The 26931-nt window shown below is 38.9% G+C and overlaps 2 protein-coding genes across 3 annotated transcripts; both read right to left on the bottom strand.

The window, feature by feature from the left end:
• Nucleotides 1-12487: 12487 nt before the first annotated feature.
• Nucleotides 12488-18203, bottom strand: LOC143633456 (uncharacterized). The gene is made up of 17 exons (XM_077101766.1): nt 17989-18203; nt 17241-17435; nt 17080-17154; nt 16820-16987; nt 16075-16238; nt 15758-15979; nt 15541-15667; nt 15290-15450; nt 15064-15091; nt 14439-14525; nt 14206-14360; nt 14006-14125; nt 13703-13928; nt 13271-13330; nt 13008-13181; nt 12821-12930; nt 12488-12748 (listed from the first exon to the last, which is right to left on the bottom strand). Exons 1-17 carry the CDS (start codon nt 18175-18177, stop codon nt 12583-12585), a joined length of 2427 nt encoding a protein of 808 aa, XP_076957881.1. The 5' UTR covers nt 18178-18203; the 3' UTR covers nt 12488-12582.
• A 1929-nt stretch (nt 18204-20132) lies between these two features.
• On the bottom strand, nt 20133-25892 carry LOC143633455 (uncharacterized). 2 transcript variants are annotated; one of them, XM_077101765.1, is made up of 14 exons: nt 25585-25892; nt 24744-25378; nt 23583-23967; nt 22233-22833; nt 22114-22154; nt 21944-22012; nt 21747-21847; nt 21585-21663; nt 21390-21488; nt 21230-21298; nt 21067-21116; nt 20885-20966; nt 20371-20465; nt 20133-20299 (listed from the first exon to the last, which is right to left on the bottom strand). In XM_077101765.1, exons 2-14 carry the CDS (start codon nt 25250-25252, stop codon nt 20149-20151), a joined length of 2331 nt encoding a protein of 776 aa, XP_076957880.1. In that variant the 5' UTR covers nt 25253-25378; nt 25585-25892; the 3' UTR covers nt 20133-20148. The 2 variants fall into 2 exon arrangements, with proteins under 2 accessions (XP_076957880.1, XP_076957879.1); XM_077101764.1 differs by lacking the exon at nt 25585-25892 and having other exon boundaries at nt 24744-25534.
• Between the last annotated feature and the right edge of the window lie 1039 nt (nt 25893-26931).

The following is a 26931-nucleotide window of genomic DNA, read 5'->3' as shown; positions in this document are numbered from 1 at the left end:
GCAATCTTTGAAAATCCCTCGATGAAACGCCGGTAGTAGCCGGCCAGTCCTAGGAATTGTCGCACCTCAGTCGGAGTCTTAGGTGCTTCCCAGTTTTTGATGGCCTCTACCTTACCGGGATCGACATGGATACCATTCTCGTTGATCACATGTCCTAAAAAGTGAACCTCGCGAAGCCAAAATTCACATTTCGAGAGTTTAGCATACAGTTGTTCCTTCTTCAGTAGTTCCAGAATTATCCTTAAGTGCTCTTCGTGGTCAGTCTCGTTCTTGGAGTAGACGAGAATATCATCAATGAAAACAATCACAAACTTGTCGAGGTACGCCTTGCATACTCGATTCATGAGATCCATAAATACGGCTGGTGCGTTGGTTAGGCCAAAAGGCATAACCGAAAACTCGTAGTGACCATACCGTGTTCTGAAAGCCGTCTTTGAAATATCTCCTTCGCGCACTCTCAGCTGGTGGTAACCGGATCGTAGATCGATCTTCGAGTAGTAACTCGATCCCTGAAGCTGGTCAAACAAATCATCAATTCGGGGTAAAGGATAACGGTTCTTGACCGTCACCTTGTTCAACTCCCGGTAGTCGATGCACATTCGGAAAGTCCCGTCTTTCTTTCGGACAAACAAGACAGGGGCTCCCCATGGCGATGAGCTAGGTCGGATAAAACCTTTATCCAACAAATCTTGCAACTGAGTGGACAACTCCTGAAGTTCCGCCGGTGCGAGTCGATACGGGGCTCGTGCTATGGGTGCTGCACCGGGTGTCAACTCAATTTGGAATTCGACTTGACGAATAGGAGGGAGTCCGGGCAAATCCTCCGGGAAAACTTCCGGAAAGTCTCGCGCAACCGGTATGTCTTCAATTCGTTTCTCCTCCGCGGGTTTCTCAACAATCTGCGCCAAAATTGCCGGATGACCCTTTCGTAGATACTTCTGTGCCTTCAAAAGGGTAATGACGCTGGTGGTCATGCCGCTTCTCTCGCCTCGGACCGAAATGATCTCGCCGGAAGGGGTGGTAATATGGACTATCTTATCATGGCATATAATCTCCGCTCGGTTCTCGGATAACCAGTCCATGCCGACAACGACATCGAAACTACTAAGCGTAAAAGGAATAAGGTCGATGTCAAAGACATGACCTGACAGTTTCAACTTACATCCCGCAAGTATATGAGTTGTTATTACAGTTTTACCGTTAGCTAATTCAACAGGAAACTTAGCGTCTAACGGGGTTGGAGTAAGGTCTAAAAGTTGGCTAAAAGCTTTTGACACAAAACTCCTATCAGCTCCAGTGTCAAACAAAATAGAAGCAAAACAATCGTTTACAGGGAACTTACCAGACACCACATGCGGATCATTGCGGGCTTGACCCGATCCAATCACAAATGCTCTTCCTTTGCCATTTCCTCCACCATTACTGCCACTTCCATTACCCCCATTATTGTCATTCTGTTTCAGCTTGGGGCAATCCTTCCGGAAATGACCTTCCTGTCCACATTCAAAACATCCCTTAGTCGTCATCGGTGGCTTAGGAGCACCCTTCGCCGCAAGGTCAACTCTACATTCCTTCGCTTGGTGACCTATCTTTCCGCATCTTTGACACTTGACACGGTCACACTGACCAACATGATGAAAGTTGCACCTGTTGCACTTTGGATATTTCCCAGCATATCCGCTCGAAACCTGCCCGCTACCGTTGTTGTTGTTGTTGTTGTTGTGATTCTGAGTGTTGAAACTCCGAGTAAATTCGGGCTTACGGTAGTGGTGTTGCGGTGGGAGGTTTGAGGATGAAGATCTAGTGTTGTCAAACTTTCTCTTCCCGCTGTTCGGGTTGCTGTTGTTGTTACTGTTGCTGACGTGGTCATTACTCGGGTTGTCACGGGCTTTAACAGTCGAACCCCTCGGTGGTAACGCACCCTGGGTCACAACCTGATCCGTCAGTTTGTGAGCCAAACGGATCGCTTGCTGGATCGTGGCTGGTCTGGAAGACGTCACCATACCCTGAATCTGTGGTGCTAACCCATCAATGTACATCTCTATCCTCTTGCTCGGCGGATCCACCATCCGCGGACACATCACAGCCAACTCGTGCGAACGAGTAGTGTAGGCTTCAATCTCCGAACCCACCATCTTCAACGACCAAAACTCCGATTCTAGCTTCGAAATTTCCTCCCTCGGACAGTACTCCTCTCGCATCATGTTTTTGAACTCCTCCCAGTTCATCGCGTTAGCCAGTTCCAATCCAAGGATCTGGACGTTCGAATTCCACTAAGTGAGGGCGGAATCCTCAAGTGTCCCAGCAGCGAATTTGACCCTACTGGCAGGGGGACAGTTACACATCTCAAAGGCCGACTCGGCCTTCTCAGCCCAACGCAGGAAGCCTATAGCTCCCTCAGTGCCCTTAAACGTACTGGGCTTGCAGTCTAGGTAGTTCTTGAAGGTACATGTTCCATTCGGACCTCCTGTTTGATTCTGAACGTGTGCAGCTAAAGCGGCCGCCACATGGTCATTCAGCAGAGTTTGGAGTTCAGCTGCAGTCATGCTGATGTTACCACGTCCTCGTCCAGCGTTTCTTCCGGCCATTTCCTATAATCACAGTATAAAATGTTAAACATGAATTTTTCCTTCATATACAACACACCATACATGTAAAAAAATAGGTGTATTCGCTACAAAGTATTTCCAATCAATCCTTAAAATCATAGAAAATAATAGTTCGGATGGAGACAACCCCTCCATCTAAGTGTCATCATCACTAGATGTCGTCATCTGAGGACACCTCCGAGTGTGCCTCCTCCTTAGCCGGTTCTTCCTCCGGTTCTTCTTCGGGTTCCTCCTCGGGATCTTCCTCGGGATCCTCATCAGGCTCCTCTTCGGGATCTTCTTCAGGTTCTACTTCAGGCTCTGCCTCGGGCTCGGCCTCAGGCTCTGCCTCAGGTTCTGCTGCGTTCTGAGCAAGTTGCATTTGTAGGATATCGCAACGTTCTAACGCTATCTCAGTTCGGGTCCTTGCTTCTTGGAGTTGCTCTTTCAAGTCTATCATTTCGGCTTGCATCTTCATCATAACCTTCATCTGTTGATCACTAGCCCCTTGCATATCTTTCATTGCCGCCGCCATGCGGGCAATCTCCTCCTTATTCTCGGTTTCGTCTTTTAACAATCTGGAAACGTTCTCTCTCGTGTAGCGCATGTAACCCACATCACGCTCCAAACAAGAAACGACAGCTGCGAGAACTCGCTCCACAGGTTCGGTTATGGGTGGTAGAGTGTTAGGGTAAGCAGGGTGGTTCGGGTGAGGCAATGGGGGAACTTGTTCACGGTAGACCATACGTCTGATCATGTTGGGGTACCAATCCCAGCTAACGTCGTTTTCATACAGGCCTCCGGATAGGCGGTACCTCTTCGGTGCAGGAGCTTCGAGTTCCGGGACTACACGGGGTGGCGAGGCAGTAGGTAACTGCGGTTCCTTCCCGTGAGCATGCGTCATCGAATCGGATGACGATGAGGGTGGCGTCGACATTCCTACAGGTAAGCCGTGTATGCGCGCGTATGAGTGAAAGAGATAAGGAGATAAGATTACCAGACTACACAAACCTATGCAGTGCGTATCATTATAACTAATGGGTCGTCGCGGTTATAGTCTAGTATGCATGCAGCTTCTAGTTCGCTATAACCAATGGCTCTGATACCAATCTGTCACACCCTCAAAATCCACTAACGGAGTTTTACTGTCAGAGGGTGTGAACTGGCAGGATCGGAATCATTAGTTATAATCAAACCAAAGAAAAACGTTTAAATGTAAGTAAGTGCGGAAGCGTAAAACCTTAATTCAAAAGTTGCGTCACGCAGGACGACTTAAAACCAAATGTAACTGTTAAAATTAAGTTTGCAGAATAAAGATGTTTTCAATTAATGCATGCTCCTAAACCGCGCGCCCGCCTCGGCTACCTGAGAATAACATACTAAAAGTGTCAACACAAGGTTGGTGAGTTCACAAGTTAAATAAGATAAATCGTTTAGCGTTTTGCGTAACCTCGTTACGGCGTTTCAGTGTTGCGTAACCCCGTTACGACGTTTAAGTGTTGCGTAACCTCGTTACGACGTTTAAGTGTTGCGTAACCTCGTTACGACGTTTAAGTGTTTTGCATTACCAGATAGTGTTATGTCAAATTATATATCGATAGGTAGCTAATCAATACAACAAGTATCGCTAAGTGGTTCGCGACCGAAGCTGACTGTTTATCAAGTGCCCGTCACCAGGTCAATCCAGACCATGGTAAGTGTTAGCCAAAATTACACCCACTCAACCTCCAGTTGAGCTTAACGTCGGGTGGGGTTTGTCAAACCCAGTAGTACTACTCAACAGTGACTCGCTATTCCAAATATTAACCGGTCCGATGTGTGGGACTTCAAATGTTACGTTTGCCGCTTAGCCTTTACAAGTGATATATAATTTATAACAAAATCTTAAATATGCGTTTATCTCAGAAAATGCGTTTATCGGAGTATGTTATCTCCCCCAAGTGAAAAACGTTTGAAAACAGTTCAAAGAGCGGGGTAAGTGAAACTCACTGTTTGCGAAGAATATCCCGATATAGATCACCAAGTGATGCGCGTCGTAGAAACTCTCTAGCGTTCTTCAAAACACCAATACAAGCAAGAGGAAGGTAGGAGATGATTAGAAACGGGTGTAGGATGCTTCAATTGTGAAAACCCAAGATTAAAACCAAGTGTTTGGTGTGTGTTTGTGAGCCGATCGCACGGGGGGGGGGGGGGGTCTAGCTGCCGTCGGTTTTTGTGAGGGGAAGGAGAGGAGTTAGGGTTTGTGATAATGATATATTTATAGATATACAAGTTACATTCTAGTCCCTAAACTTCCAAATGTTACATCTCTAGCCTAAATAGTTGGTTCCTGTTTCTTGTTTAACATTCCACATAACAATCAAGTAACACACATATATCTAACACATAATTAACACATAATTATTGTTTTGACGTTTGTCATTTGTTTATCAATCGTTTGCGTCAACTCGTTTGCGTTTCGGTGCAAATCCCGAAAGACTACACATGTAGTAAGTGTTAAGCGTCATTTAAACCCTAGTTTAAATGTAATGAAGTGTGCGTTATAGATTCAACGATCTTAAAGTTTGAATTGACGGAGTTGAGTTAACGGGGTTAACCTGAAATTGACGATTGTCACAGGTAATGGATGTGGGTTAGGGACTTGGATTAATAGAGATGGGTTAAATGAGAATGGGCCTTAGGTCCATGGGATTTCAGGGATATAAATAGCCCCTAAACCCAAAATATCTTTCATTTTCACCAAACTCCCTAACACTCCAAAAACACACACATACATCACCAACTTCGCCGGCGGCCGGAAAAGAGAAAGGCGGCAGATCCGAGGGAGAGAGAGAGAGAGATTAGTTGTGATAACGAGTAAACAAGACCCAAACAAGCTCAAAAAGGTATGATTCTTGATCTTTGAAGTTTAAAGATCCAAGCTTTTTAGTGTATAAGCGACCGAAAATGGTCGGGAAGCGTAGTGGGTGATATTGAAGCATAGAAAGGGTGTTAAAATAGCTTAAAATGCTGGAAAGAAACCGAACAGCGGCTGTCTGGGCAACTTTGCCTGCATCTGGGCAACTTCGCCTTCAAAGCGATGAACTTCGCCTGCAAGCTAAGTTCGCCTGATGAACTTCGCCTGCAAGCTAAGTTCGCCTGATGGCAACTTCGCTGTAAAGTTAAGTTCGCCTAACTGGTAACTTCGCCTGAGGCCAAGTTCGCCTGATGACAACTTCGCCTGAAGCCAAGTTCGCCTGATGACAACTTCACTGTAAAGCCAAGTTCGCCTGAGGTTTAACTTCGCCTAAAGCCAAGTCCGCCTGAGGTTTAACTTCGCCTAAAGCCAAGTCCGCCTGAGGTTTAACTTCGCCTAAAGCCAAGTTCGCCTGAGGTTTAACTTCGCCATAAGCCAAGTTCGCCTGAGGTTTAACTTCGCCTAAAGCCAAGTTCGATTAGAAAATAAATTAAAAGCGATAAGTTAAAGTAAGCTAATACTAGGCCACCAGATTAGATCAGGCAAGTATTGATACGTGTAACTTGTACAGTCAGCCGAGCTCAGTTAAAGAAGGGATTTACAGCTACCAGAGGAAGAAGCAGAGTTCAGGTGAGTTTCTAGCCCCATTCCTTGTTATGTTTTCGGGGCTGTGTGCATACTCAATGTGATAGTTAATACACTTACCTTAAATGGTAAGTGTATGCCGTGTATGATATACGTGATAGATACGATTGATTGCTTGACGGTACGTGAACGATCTTCGGATATTGCACGTACTGTCAGGTTGTAATGCTATGTATAAGGTAAGTATGTTATGTATGTTTATGTGTATAAACGTGATAGAGATAATGAAAGAAAGAAATGATAATGTATGGTTGTATGGTTACGGAAAGGGTACCGAGCCCTAATAATACTCGAGGAATGTAGGGCGTAATGCTCTTTATAACGTAAGATATGAAGGTAAGTTAATACAAAAGAAAGTAAGAAAGTAAGAAGGTATGAAAATATGAAAGTATGAAAGTAGGAATGAAAGAATATAATGTTATGTGAATAGTATGATTATGTGATTATCTAGAACTCAGGATATAAATAAAGATATTAATATTGTATGTAAGGTAAGGATGATGTATGAACATTATGAATGAAAGCTTGTCGGTACGTGAACGATCTTCGGATATTGCACGTATCGTCAAGGGAAGTGATTAGCTCCTTACATGGATATTAAATAATAACTTATAGATAGTGTTCCTTCTATGGAAAGTATAGTGTTCCTTCTATGGAAAGTATAGTGTTCCTTCTATGGATAGTAAAGTGTTCCTTCTATGGAAAGTATACAGAGTGTTCCTCCTATGGAAATTATATATAGTATGGTAATGGTAATGGTTCTTTTAATAGATATTACGTGATGATCCTCCTATGGATATTTATACGAGGTTAAGGTAGTAATATGTGTCTTCGGATACGGGAAGAAATATATGGGAATAAATTGTATGTAGAACAGAAGGGTAACCAGTGAAGTATGGATATGTATCTACGGATATGTATGTATGTGTATGTATTGTATGGCGTTCGATTAACTAGAACTCACTCAGCGTAGCTGACTTTTAGTATGCACGCAGTTGAGCTGATTATAGAGTTAGCATGAGAATGACACACGGCATGGATTGAACGGCTGGAATCTGAAGGAAGAAGTAAAGATGTTTTAAATATAAAGTTTTGTGTTATGGTATCAAAGAAAAGATTTAATGTTTTGTAACAAATGATTGATGTTTTATATTCCGCGAAAAGTTTTAATAAACTCTGATTTGAAGAACCGTGTTTATGAGTAAATCCGACGCTAAAGTAAGGCTACCGGGTTCGGGGCCTTACAAGTTGGTATCAGAGCATAAGTTCGAGAGATTTAAGCATCCTACATGCTTAGACTCGAACAGAGAATGGGATTTACGTAAGAAAAAGAAAGAAGATGCCAGTTCAAGAATGCCATGTGTCGCTCAAGCAAGATCAGTAAAGGTAAAGTGTATGATTAAATTATATATGTTAATGAGAAAGGAAAGATATGTGAACGATAAGGATAGAAGTAATTGATTGTTTGATTTGACTAACTGCTTAAGTAGAACCAGCACAAATAGACTCATAAAGGGAAGTGTATAGGACACGGAAAGCAACGTGATCAGCTAGTCACAGCTGGCCACTGTTATTACCTGTTAGCCTTGCTATCCTTGTACTAAATAGTTCCTTGAGTGATGATGTTTGTGTTGTCCCTTTAAGAATACTGATGGCTGGAGCTGGAGAATTTGTGGGAACTGGGGGTCGCACTGGGCGTCGTGGCAGGCCTCGTCTTGTCCGCAACCCTCGGTAGAAGAAGCTTCCCACACCGAAGATGAAGGAAGCGCCGCTGGAGGAGACCAGAACAACAACGAAGAAGTTCAACTTAGCCCTGCAGTTCAAGCAGCCATTGTTCAAGCTGTAGTTGCTGCTGTGAAGAACCTGAATCCCGAAGGATCTGCTGGAAGCCGTGAACGAACTGCTGAAGGGGCGGGTGGTGATGGTAGGAAGGATGGGGAAGGAGAAAGAGGGGCCTCGAGTGAGGATAAGTCTGTGAAAGTCGATGACAGGAGAAGAGGCCAAGGTGGGTGCAACTATAAGTCCTTCAAAAGATGCGACCCGCCAAAGCTGACTGGGTTGGGAGACGCAATCGCTACTCTAAAATGGATAACCGCCATGGATAAAATTATCCGCATTAGCGAGTGCCGTCCTGACCAAGCTGTCGGTTATGCCACCCAATCATTTGAAGATGAGGCTATGTATTGGTGGGAGAGTGTGGAGCAGAGGAAGACCCGTGAAGAGATCAAGGCGATGAGATGGAATGACCTAAAGGACATGGTGATGAAGAGGTTCTGTGCTGATACAGAAGTTGAAAGAGTGGAGATGAAGTTTCTGAACTTGAAAGCGGGAGAGATGACACAACGGGAGTATACTACTGAATTCAACCGCATGTCTAGGTTGGTACCTGACATGGTGAACACCGAAGCTAAAAGGATCAAGTGTTACGTAAGGGGACTTCCACGGAATGTTCGCACTTTGGTTAAGTCTAGTAAGCCCGCAACATTTGACTCGGCCGTGGAATTGGCCGAGATGATTTATGAGGACCTTGCCAGCTGTGAAGAGAAGAAGATGGAACCGAAGAAAAGGAACCCAACCCCAGAACCAGAGGAAGCCAATGAGGTGGATCCACGCAAGAAGAAGGCAAGGCAGAAGGGGTTCACTGCTTGTGAAAAATGTGGGAAGAGACACTCCGGAGAGTGCAGAATGGGATTAGGTGTTTGCTACAGGTGTGGAAGAGCAGGACATTCCTCTTAGGAATGTAATGATTACCATAGGTTTCACAACTGTGGAGGACGTGGGCACCTAGCAAGGGATTGCAAGAAGCCAAAGGGAGGACATGAAGGAGAGAAGAGTGCTTGAGGTTTAACAGATTCCTCCGTATGCTTAGAGAAGCCATTCAAGAAGGCTAGATGCTAGCCATAAGTATTAAATCTATGTGTAACTTATTGATGACTCGATGCGTGTTGTTTTATGTTGAAGTTTAGACTGGTGTTTATTAATTATGGTACGAATTGTCTGAATGCATGTTAGTCATGATAAATTGTTGTGTTGTGATAGAGTGTCGACTTAGGCTTTAGCATTAATATGATATAAGACAAAGCCTCTTGAAGATCGAAACGAGACTTGGTACATTGAGGGCCTCATGGACAAGCTACCTTAAATAGCTAATACACATGACCACCATTCGATGACTGCAAAGTCGGAAGTAAGAAGGGTAACTCAGAAAACGAAGGCGATTCAATAAAGCGTGTAAATATAAGAAGTTTTCCTGTTATAGGGAATAAGTTAGGTTTCGGGGACGAAACCTCTTTAAGGAGGAAAGACTTGTAACATCCCGAAATTTCAAAGTGATATTAATTATATTACTTACTAATAGAGGGAAAGTTTACTCGGGTTGTCAGGAAATAAATAAATAGAATAGGAGTTGGTATGGGTCGGGCTAGTGTTGGGTAATGGATGTGGGTTAGGGACTTGGATTAATAGAGATGGGTTAAATGAGAATGGGCCTTAGGTCCATGGGATTTCAGGGATATAAATAGCCCCTAAACCCAAAATATCTTTCATTTTCACCAAACTCCCTAACACTCCAAAAACACACACATACATCACTAACTTCGCCGGCGGCCGGAAGAGAGAAAGGCGGCAGATCCGAGGGAGAGAGAGAGAGATTAGTTGTGATAACGAGTAAACAAGACCCAAACAAGCTCAAAAAGGTATGATTCTTGATCTTTGAAGTTTAAAGATCCAAGCTTTTTAGTGTATAAGCGACCGAAAATGGTCGGGAAGCGTAGTGGGTGATATTGAACCATAGAAAGGGTGTTAAAATAGCTCAAAATGCTGGAAAGAAACCGAACAGCGGCTGTCTGGGCAACTTCGCCTGCATCTGGGCAACTTCGCCTTCAAAGCGATGAACTTCGCTTGCAAGCTAAGTTCGCCTGATGAACTTCGCCTGCAAGCTAAGTTCGCCTGATGGCAACTTCGCTGTAAAGTTAAGTTCGCCTAACTGGTAACTTCGCCTGAGGCCAAGTTCGCCTGATGACAACTTCGCCTGAAGCCAAGTTCGCCTGATGACAACTTCGCCTGAAGCCAAGTTCGCCTGATGACAACTTCGCTGTAAAGCCAAGTTCGCCTGAGGTTTAACTTCGCCTAAAGCCAAGTCCGCCTGAGCTTTAACTTCGCCTAAAGCCAAGTTCGCCTGAGGTTTAACTTCGCCTAAAGCCAAGTTCGCCTGAGGTTTAACTTCGCCTAAAGCCAAGTTCGCCTGAGGTTTAACTTCACCTAAAGCCAAGTTCGATTAGAAAATAAATTAAAAGCGATAAGTTAAAGTAAGCTAATACTAGGCCACCAGATTAGATCAGGCAAGTATTGATACGTGTAACTTGTACAGTCAGCCGAGCTCAGTTAAAGAAGGGATTTACAGCTACCAGAGGAAGAAGCAGAGTTCAGGTGAGTTTCTAGCCCCATTCCTTGTTATGTTTTCGGGGCTGTGTGCATACTCAATGTGATAGTTAATACACTTACCTTAAATGGTAAGTGTATGCCGTGTATGATATACGTGATAGATACGATTGATTGCTTGACGGTACGTGAACGATCTTCGGATATCGCACGTACTGTCAGGTTGTAATGCTATGTATAAGGTAAGTATGTTATGTATGTTTATGTGTATAAACGTGATAGAGATAATGAAAGAAAGAAATGATAATGTATGGTTGTATGGTTACGGAAAAGGTACCGAGCCCTAATAATACTCGAGGAATGTAGGGCGTAATGCTCTTTATAACGTAAGATATGAAGGTAAGTTAATACAAAAGAAAGTAAGAAAGTAAGAAGGTATGAAAATATGAAAGTATGAAAGTAGGAATGAAAGAATATAATGTTATGTGAATAGTATGATTATGTGATTATCTAGAACTCAGGATATAAATAAAGATATTAATATTGTATGTAAGGTAAGGATGATGTATGAACATTATGAATGAAAGCTTGTCGGTACGTGAACGATCTTCGGATATTGCACGTATCGTCAAGGGAAGTGATTAGCTCCTTACATGGATATTAAATAATAACTTATAGATAGTGTTCCTTCTATGGAAAGTATAGTATTCCTTCTATGGATAGTAAAGTGTTCCTTCTATGGAAAGTATACAGAGTGTTCCTCCTATGGAAATTATATATAGTATGGTAATGGTAATGGTTCTTTTAATAGATATTACGTGATGATCCTCCTATGGATATTTATACGAGGTTAAGGTAGTAATATGTGTCTTCGGATACGGGAAGAAATATATGGGAATAAATTGTATGTAGAACAGAAGGGTAACCAGTGAAGTATGGATATGTATCTACGGATATGTATGTATGTGTATGTATTGTATGGCGTTCGATTAACTAGAACTCACTCAGCGAAGTTGACTTTTAGTATGCACGCAGGTGAGCTGATTATAGAGTTAGCATGAGAATGACACACGGCATGGATTGAACGGCTGGCATCTGAAGGAAGAAGTAAAGATGTTTTAAATATAAAGTTTTGTGTTATGGTATCAAAGAAAAGATTTAATGTTTTGTAACAAATGATTGATGTTTTATATTCCGCGAAAAGTTTTAATAAACTCTGATTTGAAGAACCGTGTTTATGAGTAAATCCGACGCTAAAGTAAGGCTACCGGGTTCGGGGCCTTACATCAAAATTGCTTTTGCTTTTCATAACTCGGTTCAAATATTCTAAACATAACACAGTAACACACGTTTGAATTGACATGTTTAACATAAAGTAGCTGGAATCTTTAAAATGTGTAGCAAGCATATTATTTAATTTAAGATGTTTTTGTTGGTCATGTTCTCTCCACTAATTGTTGGTGGCAGCAGAAACACGACTAAAGTTTATTATTTATTTATTTATTAGATGCTGCAATTAGACAATATAGGAACGTGGCAATTGTTTCTTTCTGGGTGGGTAAGCCGGGTCACTACGTTTGTTCTTCAAACTGAAGATTGATCCATTTAACAAGATGATCCCGGGTGCCCTGGCCTTTGTCTTTAGATTAAAAAAAGAAAAGTTATTGACTCAAGTCGCTATTTTTGTATTATCAGATTTTCACATGAGAAAACTAGTAAAGCAACTGAAATAGTAGTAAGTAGATTGTCGAATGTCACGCGACCATATGGCAAATTGTTTCCTAATTTTCTCCTGTCTATTGTCATAAACAATTCAAGACTTACCAACATCTGCAATCTCAATATAGATTTTGTTTTCTTCTTGTATCCTACCACAATTGTATTAAACAGAAACACTAAAATTTCAGAAGCAACAAAAGTATCTCTGTTATCTTGTAATGTCCTAACATAATTGTATTAAATGTGTTTTCTTTCTTCTGTGACCGTTAATCAAAGCTGCGATTCAACAATCACCTACCTAACAGGAGATGAAAAGAAAATGACAAGAAAATAAACAAAGACACCTGCTATCAGAATCCCAGCATATATAAAACTTTGTGATGTTTGTTTTGGGGACTTGAACTTTATTTCACAGCATTTCATTTTTTCCTTTTCAATCTCCAAAACATGTTCCACATACCTGCATTCACAAACACCATTATAAACAAACATAATATATTTAGAATCACATAATCACATAAACATAACTTACTGTTGTGTTAAAATGGAACTTTGAAGAATTTCGGTGCTGTTTGCATTTGCATCTTGTAGACGATGATCATAAAGAAGAGAAGATAAATCCACAAGTTGTTCTGCAAGACCCTGTTATTTATTCAACAAAAGACATGTTATTTAGTGAGATATAAGACATAAACATGTATAAACATTAAAAAACTTACATCCAAATAAGTTTCAAGCCTTTCAACTAGTTCATGAGGAAAAGGCTCAGGCAAGTTTCTCTCTTTTTTGTAAAACTTTTCTATCCATAACTCGGTGGTTGTTTTATTCTTCTTGCCCTTCACGGGTTCACCGAGAGGCGTTTTCAAATACTCTCCCGCAAAAGCTTGGACCGACTATTAAAGATCATAAAATAAAATAATAATAATGACAACGATGACGATGATGGTAATAATGATAAGAACAAAAATAGACCATGTTTTACCTCTGATGTCTCTCGGATCCTGTGAAGAGCAGAATCCACACGCGCATATATAGTGTTTCTCTGTTGAAATCAAATCACCCCAACAAATTTGAAGTCTTTAGGCTCGTTACAATTTAATCTAGTTATAATAACTTTTTAGGTCTAAAACATTATTTTTTACATTTTCTTTTAATTGTTTTAGCTCAATCGTGTTCATTCGTTTAAATTCGTGTACCGTTCATTTATATTACTAATAAACGGAACATAACCGAGCATGGACACGCGTTCGTTTCGATCGTTTGTTCGGTTAAAGTTAAATGAACGAACATGCCCCAGTCGTCTTCGTTCGGTTCATTTACATGCCTAGTCACAGAAATTAGTAAATCCTATAGTTGTGATAATCATTAAAGGCAAAACAGCCGACGGGTTAAAAAGGAAGAATATATGTCTTACCAATGCAACATCCTGAAGCAGTTGACTGACCCGAGAAATGTTAGAGAATGGTCCAAACGGATGAAATCCAGCAGCCCATAGCCAATTGACAACCGGTCTCTCATGAATATGAGAAGCCTTTTCATAAGGTGCACTTAATCCACCGACAACCGAAGCCAATCCTGCCACTATATGGCGTTGCGCTTGTGATGGAAAAACATGCCTTCTCTCGGTTTCCGAGACATAACTAAACAACAAAAGCCAAATCAGTAAATACATAAAATAATATTCGTTACAATATATAATTATATAATATATCCCAACCTTAAAGGTATCTTCTCACTTTGATGTTGAAGTACAATAACAACATCGTTACTTGTCCACAAAAGGCTTTCATCATCCATCATAAGGTGTGGGTCCACATCAGCTAATGACAGAACAAAGCTGCAAAAAAAGAGAGTTTTCTAACTTATCTTTGTTTATCCTTCTAAAGATTCAATTCAACATGTACCTAAATTACTTACACAGGAACCACTCGTGTTCCATAGGTACGATGTAGGTCCCCTTGTTTCTTTTGCATGGTTTTACTTTTCTTCTTTCGGGATTTAACGTTAGTACCCCAAATAGGTTTACGCTTTAGAATTGAATCACTCACATCATCTGATGCATCCATCCAATGCTATGAAATATAGATATAATGCCTGTTTATAAGTGTGGCATCAAAATAATAATAAACTTATGATAAAGTTAGACTAACCTGACGGATAAAATATTTATCAGAAAGGGATGGATGGGAGACCTCGAGTAAACCAGCGGCTAGTACGTCAGCCGATCGTTCCATTTCCTATATTATAAATACGTGTTTGTATTATAAGAAATTATAATGTAAAATATATATGATCAACCAATCATTTATGTTCATTTAAGTTCGTTTATTGATGTCCCTTTATATCTATTCTTTCATTTACATCCGTTTAAAAGTGTTTTTATGTTTGTTTGTTTAAACATTCATTCAAATTTAAGTATTATTAATATCAATTTGCGATATTTTTCATATTTTGAAACCCTTTGTTTACTTTTAAAATGTTGGAGTAATGATGATGGTCTATTAGACTTTAATTTGGATATTCACATTTACTTTAAACTGGTATTTGTTTATTTCGTTCATTTATGTTTGGTTATGTTCGTATGTGTTTGTTTATGGTCGTAAACTGTCCGTTTACAGTATTAACGATCGAACATAAAGTCATCAAAGAACACGAACAATAAAAACCGTTCATTTATGTGTTCATGGTCGTTCATTTGTTCGGTTAAGTTAAACGAACGAAGATGAACAAACCCTTTTCGTATTTTTTAGGTTCGTTTACAGGCCTAATTCTTACCTCTTTAAGGATTGCACCATCAAGATATGTCTTTGTATGCACGTGAAAACGTCCGTCTTTTTTTGTTTCTTGGAGTGAAGGACCGCGCATAGCTTTTGAAACCGCGATTGCTAGTTTTTCAAGATATGTCTTTGTATGCACGTGAAAACGTCCGTCTTTTTTTGTTTCTTGGAGTGAATGACCGCGCATAGCTTTTGAAACCGCGATTGCTAGTTTTTCAAGATATGTCTTTGTATGCACGTGAAAACGTCCGTCTTTTTTTGTTTCTTGGAGTGAATGACCGCGCATAGCTTTTGAAACCGCGATTGCTAGTTTTTCATGAAGATGTAAAGAATGTGAACCGCCAACAATCACCACATCTTCTCCTTTGTGTACCATCTTCTTAACCTGAAAACATGAAGGTGAAATATTATATATTGGAAAAAGACGATATTGCCACCAAATAAAAAGAAATAAACCTTTTAGAAGAAAAGTCACCTCGGACTCAATGACTTCGATATCTATACTGTAGTTCTGGCCTTTTTCCATGATATTATAACGGTTATGATTTTGTAGCACAATTATTGGAATAAGCAACCGTGTTGCAAGATCTACAGTTTCAAAGCTGCATCCACCATACACAATTGCAAGATATTAATAACAAATGAAACAAACTCATATTAAAAACTACAAGCTGTACAAATCTTAATCATGCCTGACATCTGGAGCAATAACATGTTGAACTGTAATGCCAATCAAAGCAGCAAGTTGACCAATAAAGTTGTCATGCGTGGTAGAATGATCATTAGCAGAAATCAAGCTTTTAACAGACATTGCGTTTCGCAACCGTGGAAGGGTTTTGGAACTAACACTTCCTTCTTCGGTTTCAATCTTTCCATATGTGCACGGCCCCGCTGAGATATCAATTACAACAAACCTGCCACCATTTAAAGTCAATTTATATTTTAAAATTTTAACAAGTACAAGTAGTAATACACCTAATCAAGATAATTAGTGACATATATGATGTACCTGCCCGATCCAAGCCATACTTGAGATGCTCCGCCTCCATTATAATGGTATCGATAAATATAGCCTCCTTCTTGTTGTTTAATATCTTCTTCAGTTAAATGATTCGGTTTTGCATACATTAAACTATCAAGATCAATATCTTTATTCCTAGGATCCATTCTAACCTGCAAAACAAATAACCACAAAAGAAACATATGTCACTAGGCCTGTGAATGAAACCAACGCTCAGTGAACCGTTTGGCAGGAAGTTCCTTTATTTATTAAACGAACGAACACGAACACATGTCTAGCTCGTTCATTTATGTTCGTTGATGTTCCTTAGGTTACGTTCATTTATATTCGTTAGTTTATGTTTGTTTAAGTCCGTTCGTTCGTTCACATTCGTTATTATATTCATTTGAAATTTTTGCCCCACTACAGCTTAGTTTAGTTTTAATAACTTTTTAAGCCCGGCACATTGTTCTTCGCATTAAATAAAAACTGGTTTTAGTCCAGTTATATTCGTTCATATATGTTCAGTTATGTTCGTCTATACTGTTAATGAATGAACATAAACAAACACGAACATGTTTATTTTCTTAATGAACGACACGGACAAGAAAGCCTTGCTCGATTACAGTTAAATGAATTTACATGAACATGCTCCGTTTGTGTTCGATTGGTTCGTTTACAAGCCTATATGTCACTAACTAAACGATGGATGATTATAGAAACCAAGGGATGTTAGTTAAACTGTTAAAAATACCTTATCAAAATTCATAATAAATATTGCTGTTGGCATAGGCCGGTCCGCCTCATCAGCATTATATCCCATATTCTCATAGTCAAACAAGTAAGAATAAAGTTTCTGAAACTCTGGCTCCACAACCGATGCATCCACATCAAATGCAGGAACTTCCCTTCCAAAATCAGCCTAAAAGTAACACAAAAAGAAAGGTAACATAATACCAAAATTATCTACCCAACCATAAAAGTTACTAGTTAAAGCCTGAAGATTGCAATCACCTCTCTAGCGGTTCCAGCTGGAACCATAGCTGCTTTCAGAGCCTTTTCAAGTGCTATCAGTTCTGGTTGTGCAGCCTATAATAATGACAAGTTTACAGACACTCAAAAACAGTTTTTGAGAAAACAAATGAATAATAGAATTTTAAAAAGAGTTTTCTTACTGGAAATGCATTGAACACCATGTGATGCTCAATATCAAGAGGCTCACCAGTCTCTAAACAGGAAGGCCTGTGAGACGGAAAACCTACTCGAAGAAACTCTTCCACTTTCTGTGAATCTAGTGTGTATCTATAACCTCCATCTCCACTGAAACCAATGAGGACAACATTTACTTCAAGTGGAACTTGAAAGGGAACCTGCATCGATTGCATCACACAAGTAACCAAAATCCCCTCAGAATTAGATTTAACATTTAAAATTAGTTAAATAAACTGTAGAGCTATCTTAGTTCTTAATCTACTGATAGTTAATACGGACTCAGAAACGTGCTTTCATAAAATTACTTTAACTTAACGGCAAAATACGAAACGTTAAAGTGCCCTCACTATCAGGATTTGTATTTTAACTTAGGTGCATAAACTTAGGGCTGGCAAAACAGGTTAGAGACGACGCGTTTTGAACACAAGTATCAAACATGAACACGACTCGTCTAACTACTTTATATCTCATGTCTATAACAACACAGTTATTAAGTTTCATGTACCAGTAAGGAGAAATGATTAAGCCTAGCCTACTAATTTCAGTTATTTTAAAAAATAGAATAAAATCACATAATGCACTTTCTTTTAATAACAGGTTTAATTGCAATATATATGATCTGATGTAAGTAAGCTACTATTAAACCAGTACCGGTAATCGTGATTAATTAGAAGCACAATTGAATTAATAATAAGATGTTAATGTTATTACCTGAGCGCGAGAATGGAGCATGGTACGAACATCCGATCGAACGGTTTCTTTGACCTCTTGAAAGGCGCTGTGGTGCCATTGAGGATGACCTGGATCTCTTCTGTAAGCTTGAGTGGCCGCTGATTCTGAAGTCTTCAGTAGAAGAACAACTGCAAGTAATGGTAAGAAGAAGGTACGAATCAAATCCATTTTTGAAGGTTTATAAGAACCCTAATTTTGCTGCTGATTATTATTCATGTTTTTTCAGTCGGAGAGGATTTTGCTCGTCTGCCAGTTTACCGGGATGGCGTTTCTTTACTGGTGACCAACGCCGTGCGGTTTTTTTTCTTCTTCTTTTTTTTTTTGTTAAAATAATCATGCCAAACATGCCCCCATGTATTAGTTCGGTTCGTTATGATACCGGTATTCACTATAGTGTGAGGTAATTTTTGATAACACGTGGGATGAGATCGGTGCCTTTCTGTACTGAAGATCGCAAATTTTTTGTATCGGTATCGAAATGTTTGGTTCGGTACCGGGACAGTATCGGTATATAAGGTAAAATTTGGGAAATACCGTGTTACGGACTGAAACCATTGTAAGGTATGGGACTTGTCCCACATCGGTTGTATGGGCAACTGATGTGGGGTTTATAAGCCAAATGGGTTCCCTCGCCTATCAGACTAATCTTTTGGGTTGAGTTCTTCTGTTTGGCTTGCAACATACCGGTACCGAAAACTCAAAACTTTGATGCCGATTTGGTAACGACAGTATCAGTATCGATTGATACCAATGCCGAAGTTGCTCATCACTACGTTAATGATTCGGTTACATGTACGTTACTATTCACATCTCCCGTTTGAGTAAAATCTATATTGAAGCATTGAAAAGTGTAGCATGTGGCAACGTTATAGTCAGTCAAAACACAGATAAAAGTAAGTACGTCTCAATGGTTAGGGGAAATTATTGTATAAATATTGCAAAATGTAGAAACGTTGTGATTTTCTATCATAGTAATTCATAAATCTCTTTCATAAAAAAAGTAAAAAAAATGTATGTGTTATATTTGAGTAGGGATGAAGCTTGATTAGGGATGAGTAAATTCGGTACCGGTACCAATTTTACCATCGTTACCGAATCAGTACCAAAGTTTTGAGTTTCGGAATCCTACGGTATCGGTATTTTCCAAATTTTTTACCTTCAATATCGGTGTCATCCCGGCACTGTACTCCTACCGGTACCAATACCAAGAATTTATGATTTTCGAGATTGGGATTTTCGGTACCGGTACGGTACCGATCTGATCCCTAAGCTCGATACCAATACTGATACTGATAATCGTCAAAAGTGGGTAGCAGAACCAAAAATGTTTGACACGGTACCGATATCGAAGTCAATAAATAGGTAAAATACCAGCACCGTACCAAATCCAAAATCTCAAAAAGCGGATGCATAATTGGTATCGAAAGTGCCCGACTCGGTACCTATACCGATACCTATATATTTGAGTATTTAACAAAGAACTTTTGTCTACACTCAAATCTAATTGCAGGGGTACGTGTAAATTATTGTTCATATGTGAACTACTTACCAGATTTCATTCGTCAATAAAACTTACGTATGATTACTACCTTCGAATAACATTTATTCATATGATTTACAGCCTTTAATCCTTAACTAATTACCAAATTTCAAGTATGGCGTACATTGCCGTACAAAATATCATTTATACGAACATTACATATTACATATTAGTTCTCAAAAGATTACCAAGCACACATTAGATTTCTCTAACTGGGACAAATCATCAAAATAGTTATCAAGTGAGCAATTCAAGACATAATAAATAAAGCCATAAAGGAACATCATATCAATCTCAAAACAATTTTTTTTTAACCAAAAAGGTTTCTATTTTATTTTATTTTATTACTTTTAGTAAATTAAATAATCTACTTAAACTTGTTTTTCACAATTCAAATACCATGTAAGTGATTCATATACTCTATACAAAGTGTTCCTTACGGGTCACAAAACAATGGCGTATATTGTCCGATATATCAGACGACAATTGTGCACAACACTGCCACATTAGCATAACAAACCCAACCAACTCAACCCAATACATGGCCCCACGACCGACATGTAACACTTTTCATGACAAAAAAACAGTTATATAATCTTCTACAACTCCTTTGAGTTGTTGTTTTCAGCGGTAGCTGCGGTTGTGGTAGTGGCTGCAGTACGCGCTGCCTGAAGTTGTAAGGTGAACTTCTTTTGCAATTCTTTAAGTCTATCTAGTATTTCTTGGAATGTCGGTCGGGATTGTGGGTCACTGAAAAATACGGATTAGTAAGACTTTGACTTAAAGTCAAATAGTCAACTTTCTACGTTAAAAATACAAACCTGCAACAGCAGCTTTCGATAAGAGAAGCCCATTGCGGATCCACGTCTTTTGGTATATCAAGCTGTTGATTCATGAACCCTACGGCTCCGATTACCTGCAAATACAAGCACACATTAACTTCACTTTTGTTGACCATTGACATATGGGCCCCACCGATACCCTACTAACCCGTGGGACCCATTCAACTAGTGAAAGCTGGTTTCGAACATAAGACATCTATTAGAGGTAAATCTTTACAGTTACATGTTGACCTTTTGGTCAAACAAATTAAAAAAAACTACTAAACTTGACCTTAAAAGTCAAACTTTATATTTATTGACCATTGACGCACAAGCCCACCAATACCGTGCTGACCAGTGGGACCCACTCAACCAGTGAAAACTGGATTTGAACCCGAGTCCTCTCAGATGCTTACCATTGTGCCACCCTATGAAGGTTACATTTTGACTTTCGGGTCAAAGTCAAACAAATAAAGTTGACCTTAAAAGTCAAACTTGGGAAGAGAACACGCACCTGCATTGAGTTAAGACTATCCCAAGGGATCTTCTCGGTGGTGAGTTCCCATAATACCACCCCGAAGCTGTATATATCAGACCTGCATATTCAAAACAACATTATTGTTTATTACCAATATATAACTTTATACACATTCAACATTTGTCAAACGAAAACGATCGTTTCCGGTTAGAGCTTACTTTTCATCCGCCTGTTCATTCCGAAGAACCTCGGGAGCCATCCATTGCGGCTAAAACCGAAAAAATAAATAAATAAATAAATAAACTGTAAAATCTAGTAAATTACCATTGAATGATGGCAACTTAAATAAAGCAAGAGGGTACATAAGTAAATAAGCAATACCGTTCCCTTCCCCGTCTTTGTTGTAAGGTATGTTTCATGCTTGAGACGCGAGAGACCAAAATCCCCAACCTGTATTTTTGCAACAAAAAAACGATAAATAAATAAAAAGTAAGAAAAACATTATTTATAAGTTCATATTTAATCAAATAAAACAACAAACCTTCACATTCCAATTCCTGTCAACAAGAAGATTTGAAGATTTTAGATCGCGATGAATGATGGGCGGGTGACAATGATGAAGATAGTTCATGCCTCGAGCCTATACGACAAATAAACGGACCCCACAAAACAAATCTGTTAAAGAAAACATTTAACAAACAAACAAACAGAAGATCAAAAATAACATTTAACTTACTATATCCATTGCCATATGAACTCGACGTCTCCAATCTAATTTAGTCGTATTTCTTTGAAGTAACCGAAACAAACTTCCCCTACATAAGATAACATAACTACATTTAGCACATTAACAACTTGTAAAAATGACTAAAATTCCCGTCATTAAAATATTTATTACCGAGGAAGAAACTCGGTGACAATGCATAGGCGTTGAGGGGAAGTTACCGCACCCATGAAGAGTAGAATATTGGGATGTCGAAGGCGTTTCATGAGAGATACCTTCAAATGAAAAATAAGTATTATTTTTAGTCACTCAATTTTCATCAAATATGCAACATTTTCTTTTTACATGATTATTTGAATATTTATAACTACCTCTTGTCTGAACGATAATATCACATCGTCTGAATATTCTTGCCTTGAGAAAACCTTAACCGCAACATCCTGCATATGCAATCAAAACATTTGAGAACCACGACATATGGTTGAACCTATTGTAAAATGACTAAAATACCCTTCAATATCAACATTAATGAAGAACGTACCGAGCCATACCACATTGCATGGTATACTGTCCCACACGAACCTAGTAAAAACATCAAAAGCTTTTAGTATTTAACCACATGGAAATGACTAAAATACCCTTCAGTGTTTAAAATTATACCTTGCCCAATTTGTTCTCCAATTACTAAATCTTCCCACAAAATTTCGAAATCCAAACTATCAGTATCCATATCAACTTTATTTATCGTGCTACTATTTGTGCTACCACAACTACTCGCACTGCTCGTGCTATTCACGTTAAATGAAGACCATGAACCTGGAGCCTCGTTCCTATTAATATTTTCCCACGGTTGACTTTCTACTTTTGATGGGCCCGTTTGTTGATCCGAGTCATGTTCTTGATCATTATGCAACCAATGCAGACCAAATCGACCCGTTTTTGAATCCCGTTCTCTTTCCCCTTTACATGGCCATGTAATTCCCTTTTTGCCCATCCATGCTTCGGCTTTTGAGGATAGAATCTTGTGGATACCGGGTTTAGATTCATTTTCATCACCGGAATCTGTTGATGGTTTGGCTATAAATGGTGATTGGGGAATATCACTCCTTGGGGTGCTGGCTCCGCTTGAATATCCGTCATTATGGTAGGGGGCGTTTTGGTCATTTTCGGAATTATGGCCGTCTTCACTCCTGCCATCATGATGCATGATGTTCTCGCCGGTTTTTATTTTTGACTTGACTTTGTTGCTGACTTTTGAAGCCTGTTTTTTATGTATTCAGTAATCAAGATTCATTGATGTATAATATAAAGGGGTGCTAATTGCTAAATTGTCAGGTCCGTTCGCAGGCCAACCCAACACGAACCTGAAAATCGTGTCAGGCATGTGAACCCGAACACGACACGGATATTCGTGGGTTGACATGACCATGACCTGTTTGACCTGAATTTTTTATTGTTTATGTATATACTAATACTTTAAATTTACATTTTTACAAATAAAAATGCAAATATAAGTGAAAGAATTACACTTAAGTTTGAGATCATATGTCAATTTCTCTTCTTAAGTTTTAATATTGGCATGAGATACCCAACCAATTTAATTTATGACATAAAATATGGATTAAACAGGTCAGCCCATGAACCAGTCGGCTTGACACAAAGACAGCCTATTTTTGCTAAACGAGTTTGCGGGTTCAACCTAAAATAACCCAAACCTGCAAATTTTGTGTTAGGTTCGCATCATTTTAGAAACCCAAACTTGTGAATTCAGTGTTGGTAAACGCACTTTTAAGCAAAACTGGATCACTCTTTGTCTACATAAAAATGGTTTATGAAACTTTATGCATAAAAATACACTTTCGGCAACTTTGACCGACCCATTTGAGTTGTTTCCTTTTAATCTATTTTTTATTTTAACCCATCTGACCCGTTATAGACAAAACATAGCCTGATTATAGTATTATACACAAACATAAGTAAACAAGTCAAAATTAACAACATAATACTAACCAAATCTGAAATCTTAGAGGCAATCGCAGTTTGTAGAGGTTGTTGAGGATCAAGTCCGAGTTTCGCTGAAGCGATCCTTCTTGGTGCACTAATGTTCCCAACGGGCATCATTTCTGCAAACGGGCGCGTATCACTTGATACGCATATAACCCCAATTAACTTTCCGTTTTCATCACGAAATGGCGTGTGAGTTGCAAGAACAACAAACCGTTCCCCTCTTTTATTCCTAACCGGAAACTGACCCGACCAGTGTTCACCCTTTGATGATTGTTGTAATATAGCGTCAGCTAACGGGTAATCATTAGGTTCTACTAAAAGCTCAAGGGGCGTTTTCGTGAGCGCTTCTGCAGCCGTGTAACCGTAAAGATTTTCAGCCATGCGGTTCCTACATAAGTTTTGATCATCAAAACATGTTAAAAATGTTTCTTTTTTTGTTTTCTTGAATAGTTGAATTAGCACACAAAAAATGATTCCATATTCACACCATCTATCGGTTCCTACATAGTTTTTGATCATTAAAGATGTTAAAAACGTTACCTGTTTTGTTTTCTTGAATTAACCCATAAAAATTAAGATTCCATATTGACACAATCTATCGGTTTCTACATAGTTTTTCATCATCAAACATGTTAAAAATGTTACCTTTTTTATTTTCTTGAATTAACCCACAAAAATCAAGATTTCATACTGACACGATGTTTGATCAAGCATGTTAAAAATGATAACGTCTTTATTTTCTTGAATTAATCCACAAATATCAAGATTCCATATTGACAAAATCTATCAGTTCATCCATAGTTTTGATCATCAAACATGTTAAAAATGATAACTGTTTATGTGTTTCTTGAATTAGCCCATAAAAGTCAAGATTCCATATTGACACAATCTATCAGTTCTTACATAGTTTTGATCATCAAACATGATAAAAATGATAACCTTTTTTGTTTTTCTTGAATTAACCCACAAAAGTCAAGATATCGACACAATCTATCAGTTCTTACACAGCTTTTGATCATTAAACATGTTAAAAATGACGATTTTTTATTTTATTTTATTGAATTAACCCACAAAAATTAAAATTCCATATTGACACAATCAATCTTAAAGGGGGGTTTGGATGCGTGTTTTGAAAATGATTATGTCATATCGAATAATACTCACCAGTATATTATCTGACCTTGCAGATCAAATATATGCACGGATTGACCCATTGACTGCAATATGTTCAAATACTGTGTTTCCGTCAGCTTCACAGCTGATGGCCCACAAACACCACCACTGTCCCTAGTGGCCGCGCCACCATACTCCTCAGTGGCGCGGCCACCAGCAGTGGAGGTGTTATTGGTGCCATCATTGCTGTAACTGACATCAATGCTGCGAGTTTCTCTCCTCAATGGAGACGAATGCCGGAAAGACGTTGAACCCATTTTGAAAGCGGCCATAGGGCCGCCTTCAAACACCCCACTAACACCGCCCATGTTTCTTCGGCGAGGGCGGCGGGGAGATACCGAACTAGACCGTTGCCGGTCGGATTTGTGCTTTTCGTCCGAAATTTTTAATTTTGAAATTTCTTGTTTGAGATGAGAATGGCTTTGTTCTAAATCATGGATCTTCTTTAACAGCTCCTCAGTTGGTGGTGCTTCCTTGTTGTTGTTATTATTATTATCCATTTTTCACACTAATACACACACTTTGAATTCAAGAATCAAGAAATTGGTTTCTTGAGCTCCAAGTTTTCATCTTTGATGAATCCCTGATAAGAAAACCAAATTGACAATCTTTTTCTTCAATCTTTACTGCAATATGATCAAGAAAACACCATCAAGAACACAAAATGAAATAAAAAATCCAATCTGACTTGCACATTGATCAAATAACCAAATACCCATAAGACCCTTTTCACTAAACTTTTATTATTCAAAATCCCAAATCAAAAAGATTAATAAAAACCCATGCTTGATTGCATACAACTCAAAAGAGAAAACACACACACACACACTACCTTTGAACAATACATAAGGTGATTGGTGATGAATGAATCAAGTTGAATATGGGTATGGAGAATTGATGATGATGATGATAAGATGCACCACTCTAGTTGGATGAATTAATTGAATCTTTCTCTCTCTATACGCATCTTTTTCTATCTTTCTTTCTTACACACAAAGACACATTAAACCCTGAATTAGGCCATCTAATGCTTGTAAAACCCTGAAATGAAAAGATGAATCTTGAAATAATAAAAAGAAAGAAAGATGCTGTGTGTTAAACTTAAAAGGTCAAAGACTTAGAAGAACAAACTCCTCTCTCTCATCTCCATAAACCTTCTTCCAACTTTCTTTCTCTATTTTTTAATAATTATAATACATATTTGACCCTTTAACTTTCAAAGCTTGTCAGACTTCAACCTCAAATTTCTTACAACTTTTTATTTTTGTTTATTTCATTAATTTAGTAATTACATGTGGTCAAGGTTTTGCTACAAGGTCATGTGTAGTAGAGGGGCTATAATTGGGGCGAATTGTGACACGTGGTGCCCAGTCAGCAAGGAGTGAAAATTTGTTTTAGGGGTGTAATGGTGTAGGGGCTAAAAGTTGGGTCACAGTTTCTTTTTTTATTATTTTCTTTTTATAATAAACTAAGCAAATAAAAACCAATTTATTTAAATAATTAAATAAAAATGCATTAAAATTAAATAGAAATACAAAAAAATTAAAAAAACATAACTAATAATGCATTAAAATTAAAAAAAATACATAACTAGAAATATTAAAAAACATAACTAAATAAAATACTAATATCCATAATATTCGCACATTTTTTCCATTCGTTGTCGTTGCAATAATGCGGCCTCTTCGTGTAACCCGACCGCTTTGAGGGATTTGTATTCTTCACTCATTTCCCGCAATTCCAACATTTGGGCAGTCTTTTCGTGTTGTTTGTCGGTTTCTCTCATGGCCTCGTTGAGTTCCTCGACACACTTTTTTTGTTTTTTGACGATTTCTCTCATGGTAGCGGCGAGTTCCACGAGTGTCGGTTGGTTCGGGTTGTTTGTAGGATTCATTTTGCTAAATTTTTTGAAGAATTTGGGTATGAATTGTGTATGAAATGGATATGAAATGGAGAAGAAGGTGTACGTTTATATATATATATATATATATATAATTTAAATTAATTTTTTTAATATTTGACCGTTTTACAACGGTCATATGAATATAATAATATTAATTTCTTCTCCACCCGGCGACAAACTAACCCCGCCCCTGCCCCTTTTCGCCCAAATATCGCCCCCGGGGGCGGTGTTCTAGCCCTTTGTCGCCCCAATTCGCCCCCAACTCTCGCCCACTAC

This window comes from Bidens hawaiensis, unplaced genomic scaffold (assembly GCF_021521415.1).
Source record: "Bidens hawaiensis isolate Kalapana, Puna unplaced genomic scaffold, B.hawaiensis_p1.1 tig00006734_1, whole genome shotgun sequence".
Classification (NCBI taxonomy): domain Eukaryota; kingdom Viridiplantae; phylum Streptophyta; class Magnoliopsida; order Asterales; family Asteraceae; genus Bidens; species Bidens hawaiensis.
This window is presented reverse-complemented; position numbering and strand designations above follow the sequence as displayed.